Below are 12,076 nucleotides of genomic sequence, written 5' to 3' on the forward strand. Positions count from 1 at the left end.
TTCTATATTGTCGATTAAAATACAGCCAAACTATAAATGATATGCACCCTCGAATATCTTCTGTATAGAATGTCGTTTTACAAAATATCTGAAAAATATAATAACTATATAAGACAAATATATTAAATTATTTAAATTATTAATAATTATAAATAATAAAGATTCTGATTTAATAAAACCAATAATGCAAAATAAAGCTTATAACTCTTTACTATGTGCAGAATTATAAATCTATATAACTACTAAATAAATTTCGTTATAACAAAAATTTACACATATATAACACACATGAAATATAAAGTTTAAATAATAATAATACAAGGTAATAAATATACATATTAATAATAATAATGAATGTATGGTCTTATAAAATTCATTATGCATGATTTTATTATTGAGACGACTAATAAGTCTCCTTATAAGAGCACAAGGCTAAGTCCAGCGTACCGCGTTATCTCCCCTATTACTTTGTTATCTCCCCTAATGTTTTCGACGTCCGTGCCGAGTCTTAATGCGAAAGGGACTCGCGAATATATAATGTATGAATATTATAAGGAGCGCTTTCTTATTGCAAGAGTAATAAGTTATTACGAAATTATAAATTATAAAAGAATATATATATATATTATATGTTAAATTAATCCATATCATTAACTAACAAAGATCCAACAGTAATGCAATTTTTTAGCAAACTTTCAAGCCTTCAAAAGAGAAATAACAATATGTATAATACATATTTAATTAATAAAATAATGAAGATAAAATTTTTAACAATTACATTTATTAACTTTTACAAACAATATATATAAGTATATATATATATATATCCTATACAATTAACAAGTAAAGAATATATGAATAAATTATAACGAACGAAATTATTAAATCGATTTATAAAGCGTTATAAATTCACTCACCAAAAGATAAGCGACCCTCCGAGCTTCATCCGGTGCAGCTGCACATGAGCTCACTCAGCGATAAGATAAGGCCTGGCGCGACTGCCTGGCGCGACTGCCTGGCACGGCGAACACCTGCATCCGGTGATAAAACAGCCCGCCACATCCTTTGTTCCAAGAGCTGAATAATAAAAAGAATAATTAATACACTTTTATATTATAATGTAACACAATTATTATTAACAACTATCTAGACCATGCACCTATATGCACATACATACATACATATATCGTATAATTATTATATAGCAAATTGTAATTATAATGGTTTATAACACCAGAATTTGTTTATAACATTGTTAACTAAAACTATATAATTAATATAAAGAAAGTTAAAAATCAATTCTAAACGGAACATGCTAGAACGATCATTCACACTTCTATTGAAAGAGGTTGAGATTCTATATTAAAAAATATATGCATGCAAATTATTAAAATTCTGGTGACTAAAAACCTATTGTAAAAGCCTTACCTTTTGTAAAATGAATTAACGAGCTCGATGCATGGACAATACTGACAGCTCCGTCGTCCCCACTATCCCCACGCAAGAGCGCGGCCACTACGTCATAGCACGCTCGAAGAAGAAGGACAGCTATAGCGGCAAGCGGCGGTCGAGCCGCCTACGCCCGGGAGCGCCGCATTCTCCTACCACTGCGGATAGCCGGCACGGAGTAGGGACCAGAGGGTACCTCAGGGAGCGCAGCTCAGTCTTCCGCGCATTTGACCAGGAGCTCTCGAGAAGGAACCAACTAAAGCGATCACGAGCGTATTATAGAACATTTTCGAGCAAAAAAAGAACTTAGTCGCAGGATATTTTTCCGGACTAAGAACTTAGTCTAGAGAGCAGTCGAATATTATAGTATACTTAAAGAAAATAAAGTGTCTTTGAACCATCATTTGGGTCTTCTGCCAATCATTTGTCACCGGTTCCTCCGACTCTCCTACAGGGACATCGCCGAGGCAGACCGTCCTCCACGGAGATTCATCGCATATCCTGACAGCAGTACTTTTGGGTAAGTACTCGTTTTAATTATTCAATAATTTCCTTTTCATCTCTCGTGATCTGCAACCATCAACCGAATATTATTAATTATTATTTTTGCATGACATATTGAAGAATTTTATTACACATAATAGTCAACAACTTACCTTCATACAATTCCAACGTCTTCTCCTTCTGATAACACGAGTACGTTGATTGCCTTTGACTGTTCAACGCTCAGTCTGTCTTTGGTTTTATCCACAAGAGTGAATCGTCGCTTTCGACTTGTCAATCGATGTGCATTGGGTAGCCTACCCTACCCCTCTGCCGTTTCCGCGAAGAATTTTCTTTAGAGGAATTTTCTTTACGGACTCTGTGCCGCTGTGACGTGACGTCTTGCACATCGAAACTCGTCGTAGAGCATGGGACGCGCTCTTTAAGGACCGACTGACACATAGTATGATAACTCTGGTTTAGTATAATATATTAGAGGAATTATTTTATAATAATAAAACTAAACCAGCAGGCACGGTATCCATCTTATATTTAAATATCCCTACACACCCTTCCTTACCACGTCACTGCATGTGAGGTAACTATCTAATAATTTTCTTTTATAATAAATGAGGAGTCGCGATTTCAGAATCTGTCCTGTCTCTTTCTCTAAACCGGTTACGAAACTTTAGATTCACGCGGTACATTCTTTTTTGACAGGTGACCCCTCGAAATTTCCATCGTAAGTATTAGATGCCGCGAAATAATTTTAAATTATCCTTTCGATAAAACAAATTTTAAAATTTAAATTATTTCAATAATAGATGGTAAACGCATTACGCATCGATCCAGTTCTCCGTCGCGAGATCCCTTTTCATCGGGCGGGTATAAGGCGTCGCGAATATTTCCGACAGCGTCTGTTGAGAGACCGACGTACTGTTCCTTACCATTTATACGTAGACCGAGATGAAATTCCGAGCGAGATAATTCGAGCGGTCAATGATCGTGAAAACACCCCACACGACCTTTCATTTGCCCCTTTGCCCTCCGAACTAAACCCCGAGAACAGCAGACAACACCAAGCGATACCGGCTGGAGAAGAACCGGAAGAAGAACAGGAATCGTCAGACAGTTGCTCTGTCAGCTCAACTGCTTCCACGATTGTCCTCGACCCGGATAACCTTACTGCTGGAATACCACGGGGATTACTCCGAGCTTGGGAGGCCAACGCCGAAATAAGACGGGACAGGCAGGTCCAAACGTCGCCCCGATAGCCCGGCCTCATTTTCAGATTATTCAACCCCAGATTATTCCCCGGTTAGACCCGGAGAATTCGGGTTTGACCCCGTGGATATCTCCCCAGCAGAAGCAGGCTTGGCGGACCAAGCAGTTAATCATTTTCTGGACTATCTGAACAGCGAAGAATTCTTAGATACAGTCGATGACATATATCATACATAATTTGATTTCGCTAAAATTACCTTACAAACTAATGTAGAAGAACGAGGAAGGATAAAATAAATAAAAGGAAAAAATAGAAATTTATAACATAATAAATCTACATATTTATTTGTCAATCCTAAAATACCTCCGAAAAGAAGCGTCCTATAGATCCTAATCTCTCGGCGTCCCAGGGTATAGCCGGCGTGGCAGGTTGCCCTGAAAAACAAAATAGAGAGATATAATATTGTTCGTCCCTGCACGGTGCGCCCTGCAGAATCGTTGAATAAACGATCGAGTAGGACGTAACACACCCTAGAGGATCAAACAGCCGTGCGGTCTCGGACAGAACGCGTCTTTTTGTGAACTCGGTGAAGTGACGCGCTTGCACCGAGAAAGTGAAGTGATCACTGGCCGGGTGCCAGTGGAGGCCCAGTGTAGCGTGGCTTTCGTGGGACCACGAGTGCGGTGAGCTGGTGATCCGGTGTTCTGGTGGGACTCCAGACAGGATACCGAGGTTGTTGGCCCCCCACTTCCTGAGCGGAAACCCGCCCGCCGTGCAAAGACCGCGTAGCTCCCGCTGCAACGTGGTGGCCTCCGAGATGGTGCTTGCTCCGGTGACGACGTCGTCCACGTAAGTATCGCGGCGTAGTGCTACCGCTCCGCGCGGAAATCGCGAACCCTCGTCGTCAGCTAGCTGGTGTAGGGTCCGTATGGCGAGAAATGGCGCGCAAGCCAAGCCATACGTGACCGTTCGTAGGCGGTACTCGCGGACGTCGTCGGTGACTCGGTGCCGCCAGAGTATCCGCTGGTGGTCGCGGTCCTCCTGATGGATAAGGATTTGGCGGTACATCTTTTCGATGTCCGTCACAAAGACATAGCGGTGCCAACGCCAACGAAGGAGCACGTCGGCGAGGACTGGCAGGAGGTTGGCGCCCGTCAACAAGTTGACGTTGAGGGACGCGCCCGAGATCGAGAGCTGCGAGCCGTTGAAGACGACCCTGAGCTTCGTTGATGTGCTCGTTTCCCGCAGCACTCCGTGATGCGGTAAGTAGCACTTAGCGGTGTTTTCTTGTTCGGATGAGGTGTTTACGACTTCCATATGTTGCAGGTCTTCATACTCCTGCATGAAGCTGCGGTAAAGATCGCCGAATCGAGCGTCCTTGGAGCAGCGGCGCTCCATGGCGTTGAGCAGACGTTCGGCCGGCTTGCGGGTCTCGGTGAGAGAGGGCGGTGCTCCAGCGAACGGCAGTCTCACAACGTACCGTCCGGTGCTGGTGCGTGCGTGCTCACGGGTGAAGAGGTCTTCGCACCTCTTCTCTTCGGCGGTGAGAGCGACGGGAGCGGCGGTCTCTTTTTCTTGCTCCCAAAACAGCTGCACCAGGTCGTTCAACTCGTGGTCGATGGAGCACTGGTGCGAGGTATGGCTGCTCTGGAGCGTGGCCTTGTGACCTCCAGACAAGATCCAGCCGAGCGAGGTCCGCTGAGCGATGGGCTCGTCCTTGCGTCCCTTGCGGAGCCCATCTTGAAGTACGGCGGAGTATACGTCTGCGCCGAGCAGTATTTCTATCGGATCTCGATCGAGATACTGCGGATCCGCCAGGGAAAGGCCGCGAATGTGTGGCCAAGTGAAGCTGCTTCGCAAGATGGGTCCCTGGTACGACGAGAGGCGCGGAAGAACGTACGCTAGTACCTGAAGGGTTGCTCCGGTCACCCCAGAGGAGAGGCTCAAGGATAACTTTCCACGCGTTGCTCCGGATGCTCCTCCAATGCCGGCGACGGACATTGAAGAGTGACTTCGCGGCAGACGCAAGCGTTGCGCCAGAGCTTCTGAGACCAGGGAAACTTCTGACCCCTGGTCGATCAGCGCACGGACGGCGTGAGGTCTTCCCAAGTGGTCCGTGATGTTGACGCGTGCGGTGGCGAGAAGGATCGCCTTGCGATCCGATGCGAGTCGCGTGGTGGACAGAGAACTCGCTCCGTCGGATTGTGCGTACGCGTCGTGGAGTAGCGTATGGTGTCGTGACTTGCACGTGAAGCAAGTCTTCACCGACTGACACTTGGCGAGGAAGTGATTGCCAAGGCAGTTGAAGCACAGTTTGTTTGCTTCCACGAAGTTCTTTCTGTCGCTCGCGGTTTTCGACCTGAATTCCGTGCATTGCATAAGGGAGTGCTTGCCCTTGCATGCTGCGCACGTCGAGGAGTCGGATGTGCGCTTCACGAAATGCGATTTCGCGGATTTGGAAGTTCCTCCGGATTTCGCAACGGAGTTCGGATGCACGGCGTTGAGTGTGAGGATCTGCTCGGACATGAAACCCATCAGGACGGCATTACTCGGCGGATCGACGGAACCGCGTATGGAGGACTCCCATTCCATCCGAGTTTGCGGATCGAATCGATCGACGAGCAGGTGATTGAAAAGGTCCATCCCGTGCGTGGCAATGGGCCTATCGATGCTCTCCTGAGCGTTGATGGCAGTCGTGGCGGCGTTATAGAGGCGACTTAGCTCGTCGGCGGTTGCGGCTTTCATTTTTGGCACGGCGGTATAAGCGGCGAAGTTAGCGCGAATGAGTTCCCGTTTGTTCTCGTAATGCGAGCTCAGAATCGTCCACGCCCGCTCATAATTGCCCCCGACAATCGGTAATGACCGGATTAATTTTTCCGCAGGACCTTGTAAGCTGGTACGGAGGTAGTGGAGCTTTTCCACGTCAGAGATAGACGGATTGTCTCCTATAATGGACAGGAAGATGTCGCGAAACGCTGGCCAGTCTCCGTACGCGCCAGAGAACGTCTGGAGCTTTATCCGCGGCAACGATGTCTTGAGCGCGTGCTCCTGGTAAGCCTCGGTCTTCGGCACGCTGGGCGGCTCGCTTTTTAGTTTGTTCGCGTATCCGACTAACGTGCTCCGCTGTGTCACGTAAGTTGACTCCGCAAAAGCCCCACACAATCACCTTAAAATCGCTTATGAAATTTCATAAATCAATAGCAAAATACTGTATATATATATATATATATTTATATATATATTCGCCATAATCTCATATTAATACAATACATTGATTGATGTGGTATATAGCCAGAAAGATATTACAATGAATTAGCAGTACTGGAACTGGTCGTATATAATGATATTAATCTTAATAACTAACCTTACTAAGAAAAGAAATTTATTCGAAATTTTATTATCAAGAAAAACTCTTAGCAAATCATTTGCAACAAGACTTCGTATAAATTGGTATACGAACAAATCCGTCGGTAACTGGTCTTATAGCCTCTTGTGCGTTCCTTTACATTCTTCTGGTAAAATTTGGCATGGGAAAATTTCCATAGCCATAAATCCCGAAACCTGAAAATAATATAATTAATTAGTATTTAGACAAATAAAGACATAAATCAATAAACAATGAAAAACACATATATATATATACAAAAGTTTAATTATTATCAAATAATAAATATATTTACTTTGATTATTTAATTATAATATTAAAATGTAAAAACAGTGCGTTCCTTTACATTCTTCTGGTAAAATTTGGCATGGGAAAATTTCCATAGCCATAAATCCCGAAACCTGAAAATAATATAATTAATTAGTATTTAGACAAATAAAGACATAAATCAATAAACAATGAAAAACACATATATATATATATACAAAAGTTTAATTATTATCAAATAATAAATATATTTACTTTGATTATTTAATTATAATATTAAAATGTAAAAACAGATGACCAGTAACGACTAAATAATAATCCTTTGTAAAATAACAAGCTTCTTTTAAAAAAGAAAATGATTTAAATAATTCTTAACGAATAAAATATAATTTGTTTCAAAGAATAGTATAAAGAATTTCGTATCTTATATAATCTTTACTTGTAATTATATATAATCACTATAAATCCACTTTATATTATATGTAACCAATATATATAGATATTCACTCAATATTCATATTATTCAGTTATCACATATAACCAAAAAAGGATATCCCTATGCGTGTATATGCGCTTACTACAAAGGAAAAGGCATAAATCAAAATATTTTATCAAACGATACTCACCTAAATTCTATTAATAAATGATTTTGAGCCCATGCGTATCTTTTTAATAAACAGTATGTTCGGTTGTCATAAAAGAGATGCAGCGATTATAAATTTTGAAACCTGAAAATCAAATAATTAATTAATATTTTGTAATAAATATCTACAGTAAAAATGCTAACAAATGCTCCGAAAGTGAGCCACATAAAATATTAATACGAAAATTTACAAAGAATCATCAATAACAAAAGGAAAGTTATAAAGTTAATATTCTACGTACATATAAGAATATAAAACAATAAATAAATGTACCAAGTCAAACAAAAATTAATACCCATGAATAATAATTGTTACTAAAACAATACGCTTTAAAAATCAGTAATTATAATCCGTAATAAAATAATTAACAATATATATATATATTTTTTATATTCATGAGAAACAAAATTAATAAATTTTCCTTGAATAAATATTTTTCTAAACGTTATAATAAATCTTTACTGTACATTAATACCATTGGCCAAATATGTCTGTATAAAACTCTAATTATTATTGAATAACATTTAACTTTGACTATTTAATTACAAAATGTAAATGGCCAATAATCACCAAATAATAATCTTTTATAAAGTAACGAGCTTCTTTCAGAAATTAATGATTTAAACATTTCTTAATAAAATATAATTAATAAAATATAATTAATAAAATATAATATAATTAATAAATAAAATATAATTAATCAAGCAAGAATTTCCTTTAAAAATCCTAGATTATTTTAATTTTTGGTCCTAGTTGAGTTCCCGTAAATATATATATATGTTTATTATCAGGAAGTAATTTTCCTCAGAGTCTTGATACCTGAAAAATATAATAAATATATAAGAAAATCTACTATAGAAATTATTAAATAAACCATCCAAAAAATAATACATACTTACACACTTTTTATGATCCTATATATATAATATTTATCCTCTTCCTAATAACGTAAGACAGCCTGTTATAAATAAGTAGCAAGAATTCCAAGACCCAGCAACTGAAAATAATAATCAAATAATATTTGGCCGTATGAGAAATTAACTTAACAAAAATATACTAAAAAATCAATCTATACAAAAATCTATAAAAATTTTGATTGATCAAAATTACTATATTAAAAAGGTTTAATATTTTATAAATGTATATAATTATATAAGAGTAAAAGAAATCAAATAGTAAAAGAAGTATAATAAATCAAATATGAATATATTAAATTTCAACAATAAATATATTAAATTAAATAATAATTACTAAACAATAACTAAATAATAAAGAAATGTCAAGAAATTATTATGAATAAAATTTTATACGTAACTCTTTGCTGCATGCAGAATAATAAGTCAACCTATAAACATAGCCTTCACTTGGTTGTCCACCGGGTGTCCCAATATTTTCATCACCTAACGAAAACGCTATACGGAAAAATAAAAATATATTTATTAATAAAATTCCTTAGAAATATATTTCAATAACAAACCACAAATATGCCTCCTCAAATATATAATTAACCGACTGCATATACCGAAATTTATACACGAGACCTCAATAGGTAGTAGTATGTGAAAGTGAGAGAGACCGCACTATCGGGTGACTCGCGCGAGTGAGAGAGACAGCGCTATACGCCATACCATATGTAAAAATTAATAAGAATTAAACCGCGAAACAAGCTCGGACAGACTTGTCACCCTCATTATTAGTATAAATACATATGTAGTTGTTAGTAAAAATTTAAAAGATAATGCATTAAAATACTAAAGGTACATAATATTATACATGAATACATATATTATATATATATATATATAATATATATTTTATAAATATATGATATAATTAAATAAAACCTTTAATTCATTAATTAACTTATCAAAATAATAAACTTACCAAATAAACTTCCGAAATAATTCGCACAGATTCCTCAAAATCCTTTCAATGCTGCATATTCTTATATGGTTTAAGCCTGTCTGTTGTCCGTGAATAATCCATTGGTCCATATTCCTTCCAACATATATATATATTATATATGCAACCTAGACAAATAAGAAAAATTCAAATAATAACACGTTTAAACTCTAAGCATAAGAACATAATAATTAATACATTATAAAAATCTCTTTTCATATACGTATATTCTATATAGTTATTCAAATAAAACTTCACTACATAATAATAAATTATATAAAATCTAATTTCTTATCCACCCATTATTGCCAAATAATACATATATTTTTCATTTTGATTATTAATTGCAAAATTTTATATACAATTAAAATATAATGAGTAAGCAATGATAACTAAATAATAAACCATTTTCATTATGTGAAAAGCTCAACATTAATTAATGTATGTATATATTTAATAAATGACCGAAAGTTGTCAAGTCAAGCGCATTCAAAATAATATTAAAATATTTCAAAATATCCAAAACTTATCCGCAATTAGAGGTGCATAGAGTTAATAAGTCATGGCCAGATGATCATATGTGAGTATTTTAATCCGCTCCGACAATAGTCTAATAAACGTTCTATATTGTCGATCAAAATACAGACAAGCCATAAACGATATGCACCCTCGAATATCCTCTGTGTAGAATATCGTTTTATAAAATATCTGAAAAATATAATAACTATATAAGACAAATATATTAAATTATTTAAATTATTAATAATTATAAATAATAAAGATTCTGATTTAATAAAACCAATAATGCAAAATAAAGTTGATAACTCTTCACTGTGTGCAGAATTATAAATCTATATAACTACTAAATAAAATTTGTTATAACAAAAATTTACACATATATAACACACATGAAATATAAAGTTTAAATAATAATAATACAAGGTAATAAATATACATATTAATAATAATAATGAATGTATGGTCTTGTAAAATTCATTATGCATGATTTTATTATTGAGACGAATAATAAGTCTCCTTATAAGAGCACAAGGCTAAGTCCAGCGTACCGCGTTATCTCCCCTATTACTTTGTTATCTCCCCTAATGTTTTCGACGTCCGTGCCGAGTCTTAATGCGAAAGGGACTCGCGAATATATAATGTATGAATATTATAAGGAGCGCCTTCTTATTGCAAGAGTAATAAATCATTACGAAATTATAAATTATAAAAGAATATATATATATATTATATGTTAAATTAATCCATATCATTAACTAACAAAGATCCAACAGTAATGCAATTTTTTAGCAAACTTTCAAGCCTTCAAAAGAGAAATAACAATATGTATAATACATATTTAATTAATAAAATAATGAAGATAAAATTTTTAACAATTACATTTATTAACTTTTACAAACAATATATATAAGTATATATATATATATATATTCTATACAATTAACAAGTAAAGAATATATGAATAAATTATAACGAACTAAATTATTAAATCGATTTATAAAGCATTATAAATTCACTCACCAAAAGATAAGCGACCCTCCGAGCTTCATCCGGTGCAGCTGCACATGAGCTCACTCAGCGATAAGATAAGGCCCGGCGCGACTGCCTGGCGCGACTGCCTGGCACGACGAACACCTGCATCCGGTGATAAAACAGCTCGCCACATCCTTTGTTCCAAGAGCTGAATAATAAAAAGAATAATTAATACACTTTTATATTATAATGTAACACAATTGTTATTAACAACTATCTAGACCATGCACCTATACGCACATACATATATGTATATATATATCATATAATTATTATATAGCAAATTGTAATTATAATGGTTTATAACACCAGAATTTGTTTATAACATTGTTAACTAGAACTATATAATTAATATAAAGAAAGTTAAAAATCAATTCTAAACGGAACATGCTAGAACGATCATTCACACTTCTATTGAAAGAGGTTGAGATTCTATATTAAAAAATATATGCATGCAAATTATTAAAATTCTGGTGACTAAAAACCTATTGTAAAAGCCTTACCTTTTGTAAAATGAATTAACGAGCTCGATGCATGGACAATACTGACAGCTCCGTCGTCCCCACTATCCCCACGCAAGAGCGCGGCCACTATGTCATAGCGCGCTCGAAGAAGAAGGACAGCTATAGCGGCAAGCGGCGGTCGAGCCGCCTACGCCCGGGAGCGCCGCATTCTCCTACCACTGCGGATAGCCGGCACGGAGTAGGGACCAGAGGGTACCTCAGGGAGCGCAGCTCAGTCTTCCGCGCATTTGACCAGGAGCTCTCTGAAGAACAAGAACAGTAGCAGTCACGAACCATTTAAAATCGAAATAAAGACTTAGTCTCAAAACATTATTCGACTTAAAAACTTAGTCGCGAGAGCTGTAAGACAGTAGTATACTTGAACAATAAAAGTGTTTTATTTGAACATCATCACGGTCTTCTGCCATTTATTTACTACCGGCTCCTTCGACTCTCCTGCCAAGGCATCACTGAGGTCGACAGTCCACAGCGGAGGTTCGACGAGCACTTCCAACCGCAGTACTTTTGGGTAAGTACTCGTTTTAATTATTCAATATTTTCCTTTTCATCTCTCGTGATCTGCAACCATCAACCGAATATTATTATTATTTTTGCATGACATATTGAAGAATTTTATTATACATAATAGTCAACAACTTACCTTCAT

The 12,076-nt window shown here is 36.8% G+C and overlaps 2 protein-coding genes across 2 annotated transcripts; one reads left to right on the plus strand and one right to left on the minus strand.

Annotated features, from left to right (window-relative positions):
• Positions 1–3,703: 3,703 nt before the first annotated feature.
• On the plus strand, positions 3,704–5,372 carry LOC145970266 (uncharacterized). Its single transcript, XM_083096849.1, has 2 exons — positions 3,704–4,419; positions 4,484–5,372. The coding sequence occupies exons 1-2, from the start codon at positions 4,387–4,389 to the stop codon at positions 5,060–5,062; spliced, it is 612 nt and encodes a 203-aa protein (XP_082952975.1). The 5' UTR covers positions 3,704–4,386; the 3' UTR covers positions 5,063–5,372.
• On the minus strand, positions 5,101–12,076 carry LOC145969769 (uncharacterized). The gene is made up of 3 exons (XM_083095996.1): positions 12,071–12,076; positions 5,370–6,280; positions 5,101–5,227 (listed from the first exon to the last, which is right to left on the minus strand). The coding sequence occupies exons 1-3, from the start codon at positions 12,074–12,076 to the stop codon at positions 5,101–5,103; spliced, it is 1,044 nt and encodes a 347-aa protein (XP_082952122.1).

Source organism: Camponotus vicinus, unplaced genomic scaffold, assembly GCF_025532165.1.
Source record: "Camponotus vicinus isolate PSW18456_S1 unplaced genomic scaffold, iyCamVici1.0 SCAF_4, whole genome shotgun sequence".
Classification (NCBI taxonomy): domain Eukaryota; kingdom Metazoa; phylum Arthropoda; class Insecta; order Hymenoptera; family Formicidae; genus Camponotus; species Camponotus vicinus.